This window comes from Oryzias latipes, chromosome 21 (assembly GCF_002234675.1).
Source record: "Oryzias latipes chromosome 21, ASM223467v1".
Taxonomy (NCBI): domain Eukaryota; kingdom Metazoa; phylum Chordata; class Actinopteri; order Beloniformes; family Adrianichthyidae; genus Oryzias; species Oryzias latipes.
The window spans coordinates 26,155-45,000 of NC_019879.2; the positions used below are offsets into that span (position 1 = coordinate 26,155).

General features: G+C 48.0%; 2 protein-coding genes across 2 annotated transcripts in view; both read right to left on the minus strand.

The window, feature by feature from the left end:
- Positions 1-6,811: 6,811 nt before the first annotated feature.
- LOC111946720 (glycine-rich cell wall structural protein) lies at positions 6,812-8,977 on the minus strand. Its single transcript, XM_023950582.1, has 4 exons — positions 8,927-8,977; positions 8,475-8,832; positions 7,605-8,413; positions 6,812-6,877 (listed from the first exon to the last, which is right to left on the minus strand). The coding sequence occupies exons 1-4, from the start codon at positions 8,975-8,977 to the stop codon at positions 6,812-6,814; spliced, it is 1,284 nt and encodes a 427-aa protein (XP_023806350.1).
- Positions 8,978-9,035: 58 nt separating this feature from the next.
- plcl1 (phospholipase C like 1 (inactive)) overlaps positions 9,036-18,846 on the minus strand; it is a 79,211-nt gene continuing 69,400 nt past the window's right edge. Inside the window, exons 10-12 of the mRNA XM_023950517.1 lie at positions 18,271-18,346; positions 17,625-17,734; positions 9,036-10,199 (exon numbers count right to left, since the gene is read on the minus strand). Of these exons, the coding sequence (XP_023806285.1) occupies positions 10,020-10,199; positions 17,625-17,734; positions 18,271-18,346 (366 nt within the window). The 3' untranslated portion in view covers positions 9,036-10,019. The remainder of the gene's footprint in view (positions 10,200-17,624; positions 17,735-18,270; positions 18,347-18,846) is intronic.

The following is an 18,846-nucleotide window of genomic DNA, read 5'->3' on the forward strand; positions in this document are numbered from 1 at the left end:
GGCAAAGTAAGTTGAGTTATTTTGCTGAGTAACTATTTACTTTAAAGATGCAGTAACTGAGTTACTTACTGCATTCCTTTTTACAAGTAAATTCCCGTCACTGCCTTCCAGCTCCCATCCATGTCTAACATCTCCAACCTTCTTCTCTGTCGCTCCACACTTCCTCCTCCAAACCACAGCTCCTCTAGTCCATTCAGAAACTCTTCTGTCTCGTCTCCTAAAAACTCTTCCGTTCCTCCACAGGTATGGTTGCAGGACCAACCATCTTTCCACTCTTCCTCCTCGTCAGCGTCTTCCTCACTTCATCTTTACTGATCTTTGCTGTTTTCTGCTCCACAGCAGCCTCCTCTTCTCTGTGTTCTCTAACATGCTCCTCATTCATCAGACCTTCAAGGTTCTCCTTCCATCTTCCACTTGTAGAACCTGTCAACACATTTCCATCCATCTGTCCTTCATCGTCCTTAGCTGCTGCTCATCGGTTGCTCTGTCTCGTCTGTTTACTCTGCTGAGGAAAATACCTGTTTTCAGCATAAAACACGTTTGTGACAGACTGAGAGTCGGAGTTAAAGATGAGCCTTTACGTTCTCTCGACTACCTCTACCGCTAACCCGTCACCCGTTTATGCGATTAACGTAATTCCAGCAGATTCTGAAGGACACAACAGCAGTTGGAGGAGCGGGGATCGAACCACCGACCTTCAATCAACCGCCTGAGCCACTGCCGCCCTTCTCAACTCAACTCAACTCAACTCAACTTTATTTATAAAGCACTTTAAACAGAACAAGGTTCACCAAAGTGCTGAACAATACAAAAATTAATAAAAGCACATAAAAATATAAAGCATAAAACACATAAAATAGGTCCGGATCCCAACTCAGTTAAAAGCCAAAGTGAAAAAATATGTTTTAAGAGCAGATTTAAAAATACTGAGTGAGTTTATCTGTCTGAGGTACAGGGGCAATTCGTTCCAGATTTTTGGTCCGAAGACTGAGAAGGCTCGGTCACCTCTCCGTTTTCTCCTGGTCTTCGAGACGACCAGCTGTGTCTGATTGGTTGACCTAAGGGAGCGGGGGGGGAGTGTACACCTGAATCAGGTCAGACAAATATTTTGGGGCGAGTCCATGGAGACATTTAAAAACAAATAGGAGAATTTTAAAATCAATGCGTAAGCGAACTGGGAGCCAGTGAAGAGATGCTAAAATGGGAGTGATATGTTCTTGTTTCCGTGTACCAGTTAGAAGACGGGCAGCTGCATTTTGGACTAACTGCAAACGAGCAAGTAATTTCTGGGAAAGCCCAACATAGAGAGCATTACAGTAGTCCAAACGTGTTGAAATAAAAGCATGGATTAAAATCTCAAAGTCATGGCGGGAGAGGAGAGGTTTAACCTTGGCCAGTTGTCTCAGGTGAAAAAAACTGGATTTCACCACTAAGTTTATATGAGCATTAAAAGTTAAATTGCTATCCAGTTTCACACCTAGACTTGTTGCTGTCTGTTTCAGGTGATCATTTAAAACGCCTAAGTCGACATGTGCCTTAGAGACATCACTTGGACCAAATAGCAGAACCTCTGTTTTTTCCTGGTTTAAGTGCAGGAAGTTACATGACATCCATGTCTTAATGTCATCAAGACATTCTAGTAACTGGTGAGCAGAATATGCTTCTTCCTGTTTTAACGGTATGTAAATCTGACTGTCGTCAGCATAGAGGTGGAATGAAATCCCGTGTTTGCGGAGAATAGACCCAAGTGGAAGCAGGTACAATGAAAAAAGAAGAGGCCCCAGAACAGAGCCCTGAGGTACACCACATGTGAAAGTTGCTCTACGGGATTCTGCACGTCCAAGACGGACACAGAAGCTCCTCTCATTTAAATAAGATCTGAACCATTCTAAAGCACTACCTCGAAGACCCACCCAGCTTTCCAGGCGAGACAAAAGGATTTGGTGGTCAACTGTGTCGAATGCAGCTGCCAGATCGAGCAGAACCAAAACAACATGGTGACCGGCATCCGTTGCTAGAAAAATGTCATTTGAAACCCTCAATAGCGCAGACTCGGTACTGTGACGGGGTTTAAATCCTGACTGAAACACCTCAAGGATGCTGTTCTCCTCTAAAAACGTTGTTAACTGGCAGTACACAATTTTCTCCAAAACCTTCGAAAGGAAGGGGAGCTTAGAAATTGGTCTAAAGTTTGACAAAATGGAGGAGTCCAGGCCGGGCTTTTTAATAAGTGGTGTTACTACTGCATGTTTGAAGCACGAAGGCACACTCCCATGAATTAAACTGCCGTTAATTAAATCGAGAACATAGGGAGCCAGAGTGGGAAACACTTCTTTAAAAAGACGAGGTGGAACTGGATCATTGGGAGATCCTGATGGCTTCATCTGACTAATTAATTTTTCCAAGTAAGACAGACTGACATGCTCAAACCGGTGGAGAACAGTAGAACATGAGGTGGAGACGGAGTGACTGAAAGAGGGGGGGCTAATGAGGGTCCTAATGTTCTTGATTTTATCAATAAAAAAGGTCATAAACATCTCACAAACCTCAGTTGAGTTCTCAAGAGAGACCGGTTGTGGAACATTTAAAACAGAGTTAATGGTTTTAAATAAAACCCGAGGATTGTGCTGGTTGCTTGCAATGATGTCTGAAAAATGTTTAGTTTTAGCAGCCTTCATGGTCTTTTGATAAGATCGCCAGCTGCCTCTCAACAACTGGAAGGAAACTTGCAGCCGGTCTTTCTTCCATTTCCGCTCGGCTCTCCTGCACTCTCGCCTGACGGCACGAGTGGTCTCATCTAACCAGGGCTCAGACCTCAACCTGGAGAGCCTTGTTTTTAGTGGAGCTACACTGTCTAAAACAGTTTGACAGGTTGAATACAAGCAGGATGACATTCTCAATTTATGGAATTCTAGAATTCAGCCCACGTTGCACAAGTTCAACCCCCAAAATGAGATTTAGCAGAGGACTAACAGCTGATGTCTTGTAAGTGAAAAGGTTACAGATAATCATATAATAGAGCTGAACTGTGTTTTCAGCTGCACAGCAGTGCTCTGTTCTTCAGAACATAGAACATCCCACGTTGTGCAACAGTTTAGGTTTGTTTCTGGGATTTCCTTTTTTTACCGTTTAGTGTTTAGGTTGATAGCTGTGCTGTGTTTAGGGGCTTTGTCAGTGGTGGACGGTGGGGAAAACTTTTCCTGGGTTTCAGAGGATCTCCAGAGATGGCGGCTCAGCTCTGCAGATGAACATCCAGAATGAAGTCCTCTCTCTTCTTCATCTCTGCAGGTTTTGCATCTTCTGCTCTTTGCTCCTCCGTCTTTTTCTGCTGGTCAAATGATGCTTTACCAGCAGAGGAACTGAAAAGTCATCAAAAGGGACTCGATCGTGGTAACTTTTCCATCAGAGCTTCACTCCGTCGCCCACTGGGAGTTGTGTTTAATATCCAGGGATGGAGGAGATAATGGCAGAAGTATAATTGTTCTGTGGGAGCGGCAGAACCATGCAGAGCCATTGTGCGCCTGCCTTTTGTAGTTAGTTAAAAGGTGGATAAATAAGATGCAATTTAGAGACTTTTAAGACATAATTTTTTCTCTGCCTTAATCACTCTGAAATTACCTCTGGGTGAGGGCTGTCATTAACACGGAGGAGGCGCAGCTCCTGCAGGCGAGCAGGAAACGTTAATAGCACAGAGGCGCGGTGATGTTACCGGCGTTCGTGGCTCTGTGTGTCCCCGCTGAGCCCCCGCCTCTGCATCCCCGCCGTCCTCTCCTGACCCTCATTTTTTGACCATCAGAGCTGCTGTAAATGCAGGGAAATGTGGGTTTGATTGTCCTGATAGTTGGATGGAGAACGTGCACACAGGCGTGCACGTGTCCCCTGCAGTCTCCCATCGGGTCCTGAGGCCCTGGGCTGCAGGAGTCTCCAGATGTTTGCCTGCATTAGAGCCTGACGCCTGTCATGTCTTCGCCCACGCAACCACATTCTTCCATCTTTCTCCATCTGCTGCCCCACACCTCCTGAGAGGGGGGGCGGGGGCCTGACAGGCAGCCCGCCACGCCAAAGAGAGTTAGGCTCTCATGCAGATGTCGTCTCATTACCGAAGCCGACACACACATACGTGACAGACCCCGTCCTGCAGAAGAAGAATGAGCCAGACTCCAGCAGAACACACACACTCACTTACCTAGACACACACACACTTACCTACTACACACACACACACTTACCTACTACACACACACACACACACACACACATATACCAACACACACACACACACACTTACCTACACACACACACACACACTTACCTACTACACACACACACACACACACACACACACATATACCAACACACACACACACACACACACACACTTACCTACACACACACACACACACTTACCTACACACACATTGGTTCTCTAAATTGTCCATAGGTGTGTATGTGATTGTGTATGTGTGAGTGTATGATTGTGCATGTGTGTGTGTGATTGTCGCCCTGCGACAGACCAGCGTCCTGTCCGGATGTCTCCATCCTTCACAGGGACACTCAGAATAGCCCCTCCCTGTTAGGCTTTGGCAGCCCGTGACCCCAAAAGGGGTTTAGAAGATGAATGAATGTCTTCAGGCATCCAGACTTTCTGCCACGTTCCTGTTGCTGAACCTTTCTGTGGTCACCATCCTGAGTTTGAGGGTGGAGTGATTCTGATTGATGGATTTGGATTCTCTTCATTCGGGTCTTATGGTTCTGGACCCAGCTCCTGCTTTGCTGTGGCCGATGTGTAAAGACAATCCCAGCAGATGCAGGCTGCAGAAGTCGTTTTTTCTTCAGGGTGAGGCGTCCCTCACTCTGCCTCCAGCACCTGCTGCTTCTCTGCAGGTCACCATGTTGGATTGACGGGTTAACTGGGACTGTCAGAGTCCAGGCCTCCTGCTGGTATTGCTGGTACCAGTTCTGTTTGTGCTGACTCCTAATTCCTAAAGAAGATGTGTGGGCTTCCTTCTGACAGACGTTTGGTGAGAATATCCTGCATGTTTAGTTACGATGACCCCCCTCCTGGAATGGATGAGTAAAAATGGTTCTGACAGACGTGAAAGCAGCAAACTTCATAAAAATACTCGAGTAAAAAAGAGAAATCTCTGAGTAAACCCAAACCAGAGATGGAAAATGTTGTTGGTGCACATCCAACGCTTCTATTTTTCCCCTTTGAGAGAAACTAGGAAGGCTTGGTCTGCAGGCTGTTTGTCTGTGGACGTCCCTGCTGTGCATGACCACACCCACGCTCATGACCACACCCACGCTCATGACCACACCCACGCTCATGACCACACCCACGCTCATGACCACACCCACGCTCATGACCACACCCACGCTCATGACCACACCCACGCTCATGACCACACCCACGCTCATGACCACACCCAATGAGTTATATCACTAGAGGAGACATCACGTGGTTCCTCATGGGAGGAGAGCACCGCCATCTTGGTGAGGTCAAGTTACTGCTGCAGTGCAGCATGTGAACACATTTTTTGCAAAATGCCAGTTCATTGTTTGGGTTTCAACTGCCAAAATCAGAGAACTGAGTCCATGAAGGAGGAAGTATATCATTTCAAAGGTAAGTACTATAATTTTTTATCTTTTAATGCTGCAGGGGCTTCATTAATAGAACACATGTTGACATGCATGATACTGCAGGGCTGTTATCAACATACTGCATGATGTACGGAGAATTTGCTGTCAACATAAATGTACATTTTATTTTGCTAAACCTGTATACAGCATACTAAGCTATTATAGTGATATAGATTTATACATTTCTGACTCAGTGACTGAACTTTTCTTGCAGGTTTCCAATGGATTCAGACTTAAGGAAAAAGTGGATCTTAGCAATAAAAAGATCTAATCCAGATGGATCACTGTGGTACCAACTGGAAATACAGTCTGGATATGTTCAAACATTTGTGGAAACAGATTTTGATGAGAGGCCAGACTGTTTGCTTTGCTTGTTACACAAATTGATCACTCACATGAATCGGTATAAATCTATTGTTTTTCTTTGTTGTTGTAGTTTTTTTTTAGGGTAAATCTATTGTTCACTTTTGGACTTCTTTGGAATATTTTACTATTATTATTATTAATAATAATAATAATATTAATAGACCTATTATTTATTATTTATTGACTTGCAGTCAATAAATGCAGCGATAAATCAGATGAAGGTTTGTCCTGAGTTGAGTTTTGACACGTTTGGTAAATTGTACGATGCCATGGTGGATCTGTGTTATTTTATTCTGCAGGAGTCTGGGGTTATGAAGACGCTCCCGAGTGTGATAAGGTTCAAAACAGGGCAATGAGATATTTTCTGGGTGTACACAGGTTCACCACTAAAGCCGCCATTGAGGGGGACATGGGGGGGGGGGAACCTTGTGTGATCAAACAAAGAGCAGAAGTTCTCAGATTATGGAACCGGCTGGTGACTTTACCTGCAGAGAGACTTGCACCTAAAATATTTGAGTGGGAAAGAGCTCATATTTATCCCTGCTGTAATGATGTATTTAACATTCTGTCCTCTGTGAACTTACAATCATTATTTTTCAATTGTTTGAAATGTAAGATAGATAATGTTAAGGAAACTTTAGTTGGTTATTATGAAAAAGACTGGAAAATGAAACAGCTTCAAAAACCAAGATTACGAACTTATTTGCAAATTAAGGACACATTTTCTGCTGAGCCATATATTATATATAACTTAAAAAGAGGACAAAGATCCATATGTGCTCAACTGAGAGCAGGAGTGCGCCCCCTACAGGTGGAAGTAGGGCGCTTTAAAGGCGTTCCTGAGGAGGAAAGACTGGGTGAGGTCTGTGAGCTGCGAGTGGTGGAGGATGAATTTCATTTTTTGTTTTATTGTCCTTTGTATGAAAAACAGAGACTTTGTATGTATGATGTCATAGAAAAGAAATGTCCAGATTTGTTTTGGTTATCTGAAGACAAAATTTTACGTTGGCTTTTTGAAAATGAAATCTTTTGTTTGGCAAATTTTGTGTCAAAAGCATGGACAATAAGAATGGAGACTATGTATTCTGTTAGACTCTGAGTAGGGGGGTTATTGGTTATTGGATTCCTTTTCTTTTTGTGATGGGGATGTATCTTTATGTATTGTGTATTTTGTTTTGTTTTTCAGTGTCATATAAGCCTGTGTGGGCTGGGCACATTAGTGCATGACACTTAAATAAATCAATCAATCAATCAATCAATCAGACTTATTATTTATGTATTGTTAATATTTATTGTTTGTATTGACTTACTATTGATTTATTATTATTATTATAATTATTATTATTATTATTATTATTGACTTATTGTTGGGTTTTTCTAAATAATTTAAATTACATGTCAAAGAAGTTTAAAATTCCTAAATGTTTACAAATTATTTTTTTTAAATTCTTAGTAATAATTTTTTTATGTGTAAGAAGTCCTGCAACAATGCATTTTCATTAAAGTTTGAGCTTTTAAGGCTGACTGTTTCTCTTCTTTAACAACAACAAATGATGTATCTATATCATTTATATATATATATATATATAAATGATGACCACACCCACGCCGCCGCTGATGACCACACCCACGCTGCCGCTGATGACCACACCCACGCCACCGCTGATGACCACACCCACGCCGCCGCCCATGACCACATCCACGCCGCCGCTCATGACCACACCCACGCCGCCGCTCATGACCACACCCACGCCGCCACTGATGACCACACCCACGCCGCCGCTCATGACCACACCCACGCCGCCACTGATGACCACACCCACGCCGCCACTGATGACCACACCCACGCCGCCGCTCATGACCACACCCACGCCGCCGCTGATGACCACACCCACGCCACCGCTGATGACCACACCCACGCTGCCGCTGATGACCACATCCACGCCGCCGCTCATGACCACACCCACGCCGCCGCTGATGACCACACCCACGCCGCCACTGATGACCACACCCACGCCGCCGCTCATGACCACACCCACGCCGCCACTGATGACCACACCCACGCCGCCGCTCATGACCACACCCACGCCGCCGCTGATGACCACACCTATGCCGCCACTGATGACCACACCCACGCCGCCGCTGATGACCACACCCACGCCGCCGCTGATGACCACACCCACGCCGCCGCTGATGACCACACCCACGCCGCCGCTCATGACCACACCCACGCCGCCGCTGATGACCACACCTATGCCGCCACTGATGACCACACCCACGCCGCCACTGATGACCACACCCACGCCGCCGCTGATGACCACACCCACGCCGCCGCTGATGACCACACCCACGCCGCCGCTCATGACCACACCCACGCCGCCGCTCATGACCCAAACCCACGCCGCCGCTGATGACCACACCCACGCCGCCACTGATGACCACACCCACGCCGCCGCTGATGACCACACCCACGCCGCCGCTGATGACCACACCCACGCCGCCGCTCATGACCACACCCACGCCGCCGCTGATGACCACACCCACGCCGCCACTGATGACCACACCCATGCCGCCACTGATGACCACACCCACGCCGCCGCTGATGACCACACCCACGCCGCCGCTCATGACCACACCCACGCCGCCGCTCATGACCACACCCACGCCGCCGCTGATGACCACACCCACGCCGCCGCTGATGACCACACCCACGCCGCCGCCCATGACCACACCCACGCCGCCGCCCTTGACCACACCCACGCCGCCGCTGATGACCACACCCACGCCGCCGCTCATGACCACACCCACGCCGCCGCTTTTCTTTATCTGCTTCAGGAAAAACATGAAGTCAGCTGCAGCGACACAGCCTCCAACACTGAAACTTCTTCAAAAAGTGAAGCACCTAACTGTGACCCGTTACCCTGCGGGGGTCCTGCGAGCGGGCGGGGTCTGTGTTTGCTCTAACAAGCATATCTGCGTTGTTCTTTATGCATTCATGCAGCGGCAGAAACAGAGGCAACGACAAGGACTGCTCAGCAAAAGTTACTTTATTTAATCCAGAATACACTTTCTTGTTATGTTTAATCAAATAGAAAACATTTTTCAAAATAAAGTGCATTTAATGAATTCTAGATTTTAAAACACACTTTAATAAATAAGCTTCTACTCTTGAGGTTTTACAGAATTATACAAAGCAGCTGAGGAATGACACAAACACTGCAATGTCACCACACGAGTACACACCAGTGTGTCCACATCACAACGTTCTGAAGCAGGAAGCACCACGGCGCCATGGCTCTGCACGGATTCATCTACAGACTGTCGCCCTCTGGCACTGACACATTCTATCCATGTAGAGTTACTCTGACTGTTAGTACACAGACATACTTGGTCATAATTAGAGCTTTTGCAGATTAAAGAATCAGGACGGCTGAGGACAAACAACTGGGTCGATTTCTACTCTGAGTTTACGTTTCAAGGTTAAAAAAGTTTCCTTTCCATAATTTATGTCATGTTTTAGTTATTTTATTGAGAAACGTTTGTATACTTTTTATGTTTCTGCTGTTTGGGATTCAAAGACGTTCCTTCCCATGGTTGTTGGTTATTTTTGAAATATCACTAAAGCTAAAAATGGAAACTCTCTCTTTCTACGTAAGTCTTGTTTCTGGTTTTCTGGTTCTGAATATTTGTTGATCAGACCTCTGAACCATGAGCAGGAACCGCTCCTCCCTGCAGCGTCAGCTGGGACTGAAACTTCCCAAACCTGCACTGGACGGGTTAGCGGGGTGTTTGATCCCCAGAGGAGGGCGGGGGGCGGAGTTTGGTTAAAGTAGCGCTGTCTTTTTCACAAACAGGTCAGGTTAAGCAGAACTGCAGAGGTCTGCGCAGACGTCTGACATCCTGCATGGCTGCACAGAACCAAACCATCAGGAGGAACCCCCTCCTCACAGACAGTTAGGCTCTGCTCTTCATCGCATCCTCTGCTTCCGAGGAGGAGGGGCTTCTGTGCTCCGTCAGATGCGTCCGTTGCTGCTGCGCCGGCTGGACGTGGGGTGGGCCGTGTAGTGCAGCTCGGCCGTTGAAAACGAGGCAGAGCTGGAGGATGTGAGGCTGCAGGCTTCACAGGCCAGAGCCAGCTGCCGCAGGGCATCCAGGGAGTCCACCTTGGCGCCGCGCAGGAGGTCGCTCTGGCCCTGAAGCACACATCATGTGGTAAGATCATTTAATTCCTGTACATTTGGCCTTTTTTACATTCAGGTGAGGTGACGCATATTTTCAGGATAAAACTGCAAGTAAACATTCAGTTTCAAACAAATACATGAAGACAAAGACTCTAAAATGAGCCGTTTTATCTTCACGTGTTAGAATCCCCATGAGGAGGCGGATCTGCTCAAGAAGAGACACTTCAGGGTAAAAGAGCAAAAAGAGTCAGTTCAGACAGAAGACGGCTGACAAGACGCTCGTTTGATGGAAACAAGAACAGAGCTGAGAAGAGAATCTTTTCCAGAGTTAGAGATTTTCAGCACAGAAGACAAAAATCTATCTGATGGGGCGGAGTCCAGCTGTCAGGAGCAAACAGGAGCTGATGATGCAGCTGAGCGAGGAAGACGACGGCCACAAACCTGCTGAAGGTTTACATCTGCTTTAACAGTCATTTACGGATTCTTTTGCTAGTTTTAATGTTTCAATAATCAGAGCTTCAGACCATCAAGTCCATGTTACGGTTTCAGTCACTTTGTGTTTTGTTCCTTGATTTCCTGCTTTATTTTGTAGTATTTCCTGTTTTGTTGTTGTTTTGAGTTTTACCTTGCCCCATCAGTCCTGAGTGTTTCCACCTGTGTCTTGTTGCCTTGTATGTATTTAAGTGCTGTCTTTCCCTTCCTCCTGTGCTGGTCCATATTGTATTCTTCCCCGGTTTTTCGAGCTGAGTGTTATTTAGTGTTTCGAGATTCTAGCCTGCCGTATGCAGTGGTTTTGGTTTTGTCTTTAGTTTATATAATTAAACCCTATTCCCTGCATCCTCCTGCCTCCTCTCCTCTCTGCGCTTGGGTACTTCCCTATTCCCCCCGTAACAGTCCAGGTCGCCTTCCAGTCCCAGGATATCTAAAACCACGCTTTATCTCTGCGGAGCTCCACTCATGGTGAGCTGAGGACTGTAATAAACCTTTGAGGCCAAAATAAGTGTGAACATTTGGACTTAGAGACATCGTCTTTATGATGAATCATGTAGAAATGTTAGTTAGTAACTCATGTAAAGCTTTGCTTCCAACTGCTCTTACGGGTAGATACCGGCTATCTGCGGGTCAAAAATGGACCCGCAGATAGCCGGTATCTACATTCGCTGTCTGTCATTCGCTACGTACCTCTAGATACATAATGTACACAAGGCTACATGTCAGTTGCTCTGACATGTAGCCAAACCTCTTACCGTGTAAGAACACACAGCAAATCAAGATGATCATAATTGCACAGAGAGGTATTCTGGAGGCCATAGGCTATGGACAGTCCTATATGGAGCACGCCGGTGACCCGTACACGTATATCAAGATCGTAGACCTCTGGGTGAACCCGTGGAGAGAAAATGTTCATGCACAGTTTTTTCTGCAACAGCTCACAGTGAGTAAGGGTGGAGTAGGTGAGACACGGGTGAGACACAGGTGTTTCACTGCGATCTCACATCAGGAACCCCCCCCAAATCCTGCAAACTGAGCAAGGAGCCCGTTAGTGCTGTTCACGTGATCAGTGAGCGCTCCTTGCATTCAGCCTGACCGTTAGAAATGTGCAGTTAGTCAGAGTGTAGTTTATGTGGACATCCTATGGGCGACCGACGGTACCTACCGATCACATGCACACCGCGCACGAGCAGCATTTCTGTGAAGTCAGTTAGGAGTCTACTCACACCTTAACGTGGCATAAAGACATGCAAGACTGGATCACTCGTATGTCATAAGTTTGTATAACTTCCTTAGGGATGCTTCAGGCTACATGAACCAAACGCACAGCAATGGTACGTTCCAATTTCATGTTGTTCTTTAGAGTGACCACACGACTCACAAGGACACTATTTGAAGCCAAGTTAGTATCACTGATTGAGCTGTTGCAGTTCAGTATAAGTAAAGGTCTTACAGTGTTTCAGTGTGTGTAAAGATCATTAACACAACGTCTGTCGTCTAGTCAGTGACAGCAAAGACCGAGATTATCTCATGCAAGTTTAAGAACTAAGAAGATGAAAGCAATGACCCGTGTTTACCACTTTTTTTTTTATTTCCCTCTGGATGTTTGTGTCAAAGACATCCTGTCAGCATTGAAACTGTATCTTTGATGCTGAACTAAACATCTGAACTGCTACAGCGTGAACCCGGGACCAGCAAACCTCCTTCACACACAAAAATGCAACACAACACGACTAAAAATAAGGGAAGAGAAACTTGATGTGTGTTTTACTATCAGCTGGGATTTTCCTTCACATTGGCCTTTCCTTGTCCATGTCTATGTCTATGTCATCAGGAATGTTTCCACAGCTCTTTGTTCACATGTTCATTTGTACTACAGACCAATAGGAGGACAGCATAATGACAGCTTTTTCTAGCTACATCGCCAAATGTTTGTAACTTATGACTTTAGAAATCTGAAACTACCATGCAATCACAAAGATCACAAGACAAGAAGAGGAACATTTCTCTCTGGTCTTCCATAGCTAACTCCGTGACTTAGGGGGTGGGGGGGGCATGGTCGTCGCTGCTCCTTGCCCTTCTGCCGTGGGCCGGCGTGGGGGTCGGGGCCTCCGGTGCCTGGCCGGGGGTGGTGGGGGCTCCGTTGGTCGGGGGTCGGGTCCGGCGCCTGGGTGGGGCGGCCTGGGGCGCTGCGTGGTCCTCTGGGCTTGGGTGTGGGGGTGCGTGGTGGGGGGGTGGGGTGGTGGTCTGGCTTGGCTTGGGGGGGTGGTCCCTTTGCCTGTGCTGGGGGGGGTTGGCGGGGGGCGCTGCTCGGGGGGGGGGACCCAGCGGCGCTGGATGGGCTTCCCGTCTACACCTGGGGCTGGGATCGGCCCTTCCCTGGCTCTGGGGCGGGACGGGACAACCCTCTTGGGGCCCCCGGTCGCTCTGGGTGTCATCCGCTTCGGGGTCTGGGGGTGGGGTGGGGTGGGGGTCTTGTCAGCCCTGTCCTGTGGGGGGGCATTCTGGGGGGGGGGGGGGGGGGCACTATTGGTACGGGGGGGGTTGACGGGTCGGGTCGGGGTCTCCGCTGAGGCCATCGGCGGTTTCCCCGGCCGGTTGGCTGCCTCGGTCCCGTCGAGGCCTGACCAGAGCTCTTCTAGGGCCGGCGTTTGGGGGTGGGGGCCTGGGCTTGCTCCGGGGGGGGCCGGCGCTTTCTGGCTCCCCTCTCTCTGTGTGGGGGTGGTGGTGCTGGGCCTGGGGTGTCTGCGCCTCCGGGGGTGGGGCCCCGGGGCTGGGTGGGCCTGGCCCCCTTGCTGGGGGGGGGGCGGGGGACGGCTGTTTGACCACCGGGGGACAGTCTATCATCTGTCCCCAACTTACCCCCTTCCTCATATAACCTCATAATAGGGTGAGGGGGTGGGGGGCTTAGCTTGCGATGAGCCTTGGGGGGGGGGTTTACTAGGCAGTGACGCCCCTCCTGTGGTTGCCGTATGGAGTGGGCCCCCCCTCTTTCGGTTTTATTTGCACCTTAGACATGTAGGGCCCTTGGTAGGGGGGGTGCTTGGACATCACTGCCAGCAAGCAGCGGATGTCCTCCTAGCACCCTACCCGCCAATTTTAACCGCACCTTAGACATTTAGGGCCCCTTGGTGGGGAGGGTGAGGGGACGTCACTGTGAGTAATCAGGAGACGTCCCCTTAGTGCCCTACCCGCCAATTTTAACCGTACCCCCCTTAGTACACACACCCCTCCCCCTTCAATATATACATCCCAACATAAACACACACACATGCACACACACACTCTCTCAAACACACATACACGCACACACATTTTGCAAGGAAGGTGGGACCTAGGACCATCTGTCCCCTGCCTCTTCCCTGGTGGGGGGTACGGGCCCCTTTGCAACGGCGGCTGTGTCCCCGGGGTGCCGGCTTCCTGGGCCCGGCGGTGCTCTCTCCGCGCGGTGGGGGGGTTCACATTACATCTGAGCCGGGGGTGTTCGTGTCCCTGGGGGGTGGGTTCTGGTCCTTGCTCCTGAGTGCTGGGCCCCGCCAAATTTCCAACTGTGGCCGAGCCTGGTCGGGCCATATTTACAACACCCCTTGTGGGCCCTCTTTTTTCCCCGGGGTTCCCCCCTTCTGGGCGGGGGCGGCGGGCCCCTGCCTCGCTCCTCCCTGGACCAACCGTGGGCCGGGCGGATGGCTGCCTGGAGTGCGGAGTGGGTCTCCCTTGGGGGGTCCTGGCTCGTACCTGGGGTTGGGGCGGGGGGATGCCCGGAACTCCTGGGTGGTGGTGGGGTGCTCGTCTGGGGCTGTGGGCGTCCTTCTCCGGTGGGGCCCTGCGTTGGGTTCTCCCGGCGCGGCGGGGGGGCTGCTCTCCTGGTTGGGCTGGGGCGGCGCCCTCTTTCCCTCCGTGCCTCCCTGCTCTCTGGCTCTGGGGGCCTTGCGGCGGCCCTGCTGGCCCTGGCCTGGGTGGCGGGCTTGGTCGCCCGGGCGGCGGTTGTTCCCTGCCGGTTCCCGTGTGGCGTTGGGGGGATTCCGGCTGCCGCTGCTGGTGCGGTGGGGGTCTTGGGGTGGGGATGGCTGGGCACTCTCCCTCCTTCTTTTCACGTTCCACCATCCATTTTAGAAGAACATAAACACTCACCTGAGCACAGGTGTTAGCTCAACAGACTGAATGACTGAAATATTTCACACTAGTTGGTTTTAAGGCATAAGTATGCGTGTGAACACTATCTGTTTTGTGTACATGTCAACAGGTGGACATTTTTGCAACTAACAGGTGTGTTTATAACATTTGAGTGTGTGTGTGGACAGGCTCCGCCCTTTTTTTTTGGTTTTTTTTACATTTGAACCTTACCATAATGATTAACAACCAGTAAACTTGCTGCTTTATGCTGCTTCATGGTCTTATCCCCCTTCCCCTCCTATTATCACCCCCTACCCCCCCTCTCTCTAACGTCCCTCTCTCTTCTTCCCCTCTTTCCTTTTCCGTCCGGTCCAACACCAAAGATTTTCAGACATGTTTGAAATTAATAAAGTTTGGCCTCAATTACAAAAGGGGTTTATTCAGACATACCTTTGGTTTGTCTGAAGATTAATAACCCCTCTTGTTAAAGTAAAATATGTCCAACCCAAGAGGCCCTCAGCTCTCATCTGTCTGCCTAGCTGTTGGACAGGACAAGTTAAAAAAAAAAAAAAAAAAAGACAAGAAGAGGAACATTTCCGTAAAGTCCCGCTCCGATCATCTTTAGATCAATTTTCAAAGTGTTCCCAGTGGTCCTTAATGATGATTCTGTCGTTTTTTAGCCCAAATCAAATAAACTCTGTCGTTTTCTAGAACAGAGTTTCTGCAGAACGACAGGAGTTCATCAGAAATGTGCCTCTCAGTTGCGGGTGGGACGGTTGGTAAGTAAAAGTAAGCCCGCCCCTGATTTCCTTCATCCCTTTGTTTACACTCTCTCCTGTTAGCTTACAGCCCATCACAACCCCAACCTAACTAAATGGCGGGTAATATTCGAGCTATCCATCCGTACAGTTTAGATCCAGGTTCCAGCTCAGATGAGGAAAACAAAGACGTTCATGGATCTATTTGTCTGCAGGTGGGTGTTTAGAAAGAGGCGTAGCAGGAAGCTGGTGAGCCACCGATTGTAGCAGCTCTGTCACTGGTACAAGCTTTTTCAAACAGCATTTTTCATCTGCTGCTGATTCACGACTTAAGAAATACTCAGAAACGCAATTTTAATCCTAATTTTCTTTTTCCATCATGAGAAAAAATGCCACAAGAGGATGTTAAAAATACTAGAAACACCGTCTTCATTGGTTTGGGTCTTTAACCTACAGTTTTTTCAGCACTATAGGGCACACCAGATTGTCAGGCACACCGTCAAATAATGGACTACACAGACACTTATTTGCAACTTTATCAGGTCCACCTTGCCAGTACCATGTTGGACCCCCTTTAACCTTCAGAACCGCCTTAATCTTTGGTGGCATCGGTTCAACAAGGTTCTGGAAACATTCCTCAGACTTTGGTCTATGTTGACATGACAGCATCAGTTGCTGCAGATTTGTCTGCTGAACATCCATGATGCTGGTCTCCCGTTCCACCACATCCCAAAGGTTCTCTATTGGGTTCTGGTGACTGTGGAGGCCGTTTGAGTCCAGAGAACTCATTGTCATGTTCTAGAAACCAGTCTGAGATGATTCCAGCTTGATCACATGGAGCCTTATCCTGCTGGAAGTAGCATCAGAAGATGGTCCTCTGTGGTCAGAAAGGGATGGACATGGTCAGCAACAATACTCAGGTAGACTGTGGTGTTGGAACCATGCTCAACTGGTACTAAGGGGACCAAAGTGTGCCAAGAAAATATCCTCCACACCATGACACCACCACCACCAGCCTGAACCGTTGATACAAGGCAGGATGGATCCATGCTTTCATGTTGTTGAGGCCAAATTCTGACCCTACCATCTGAATGTGGCAGCAGACATGGAGACTCATCAGACCAGACATTTTTCCATCTTCTATGGTCCAGTTTTGGTGAGTCTGTGGTAAATGCAGCCTCAGTTTCCTGTTCTTAGCTGACAGCAGTGGTACCCGGTGTGGTCTTCTGCTGCTGTAGTCCATCTGCCTCCAGGTTGGACGTGTTGTTCTTTCAGAGATGCTCTTCTGCAGACCTCGGTTGGAACCAGTGGTTCTTTGAGTTCCTATTGTCCTATCAGATGGAACCAGTCTGGTTGTTCTCCTCTGACCTCTGGCATCAACAAGACATTTCTGACCATTGCCACTCACTGCCACTCACTGGATGTTTTCTATTTTTGGACCATTCTCTGCAAACCCTAGAGGTGGTTGTGGGTGAAAATCCCAGTAGATCAGCAGTTTCTGAAATCCTCAGACCAGCCCGTCTGGAACCAACAATCATGTTCAAAGTCACTTCAATCACCTTTTCTTCTCCGTTCTGATGCTGGTTTGAACTGCAGCAGATGGTCTGGACCATGTCTACATGCATACATGCATTGACTTGCTGCCGTGTGATTGGCTGATTAGAAATTGTCTTAATGAGCAATTGGACAGGTCTGCCTAATAAAGTGGCCAGTGACTGTATTTTTGATTCTTCTGTTATATAAAAGGCACACCAAACTATAGGGCACATTACCCGACACCAAAGAGTCAGAGAGCGTCCAAGTCCATCAGTCCGTCAGTTAGTAATACGTAAAAAAACACAATCTGACACCACCATACGTTGGCCATGTTAGCGTATTCATAATAACACCCAACTTTGCTTGTAAACTGTTTTTTCTTCTATCAAAATGATTTTAAAAGAGAACCAGAAATAATCCAACTATAACGTGCTCTGGATCAAAAGAAGTGTGGGAGTGTTGAAAAAAATGTAGGCTGTACAGTGTGACTTATAGTTATTTCACTATAGCTCGTCTGTTAGTAGACTGGTCTCCTCACCTTCAGCACGGTGATATTCCAGGTAAAACTCTCCACAGCTTTACTCAGCTTGCGGCCCTTAAGTCCTTCCTTCTCCCCAAGCCGAGGAAAGTCCTCATGTAAGTCCATTCCTTACAAACATAAACAGAAATGGTAAATAGGGAATACTTATACCTATTTAGCACTTTTCTACCTTCCTTGAAGGCCCAAAGCTCTTTACAGTCACAGTCCCATTAACCCATGCACATACATTGACGCACTGATAGCGGCTCTGCTACTGAATACTGGCGGTGGCCTATAACCACCAGGAGCAAAAGCGGAGTTCAGTTTCTTGCCCAAGGCAGGAACCGAACCTGAGAACTTTTGATCCAAGGTCGACCGCTCCACCTCTGTCCGCCACAGCCACCGCTCAAGGTGAGATGCAGTTCACTGGATCTGATGCTTATATGTACAACTGTCAGAAACCTGCTTTCTATGGGTGTGTTTTCACACAGATGGAACAAATATGGACACCAACCCTAGTCCCATGAAGAAATAAAGATATAACTGAGATGTGAGGAAGCAGGTGAGTGACAGGTGTGACACGAAGTACAGCCATGATGGCCCTTTGAGGTCTTGGGATCTTGTTTGAGCTGCAGGAACTGTTCTCCATCGCCCTTTAGCTTACCTTCTCTGTAGACCTGATCGATCCTCTCCTGGACACCATCTGCATTTCCAATCAGCTGTTTTTGTGCAGCGATCATCTAAATAGGTGGAAAGTACAATTTTAGTCAGAAGAAAACATCCTTCTGAGTGAGGTTTGCAGGATGGAAGCAGCCGCTGTGGCTTCAACGGTGAGACAACGCTGTAACGTTCCAGGTGGATTCTCAGTCGGCTGTCAAAAGTACCCGGCACCCAGCGTCCAGAACCAGAACCCTACGAGTCACACCAGTCCAGTCGCCTGCTCTATGTACAAATCAGGTGTTCGTTGATCGTGTAATAAAAGTTCAACCAGTTTGAATGCTAAATTGCAGAAATGCTAAAGTGGGACACGGATTTGGTAAAGATGTGTAAGTAACGTCCTTTTCATAACACACAACTACCACGTCCACGCCACATGCACTTTTATGTGAAGTGTCAAAATCAAAATGTTTAAAATGAATAGATGAGGGAAGTTTTCAAATCAGAGGCCCTTAGGTATACTTATATGGCGCCTCTCTCCCTGGCCTAAGTAAGGCCTAAAGGGCTTTACTGTCCTATGTAC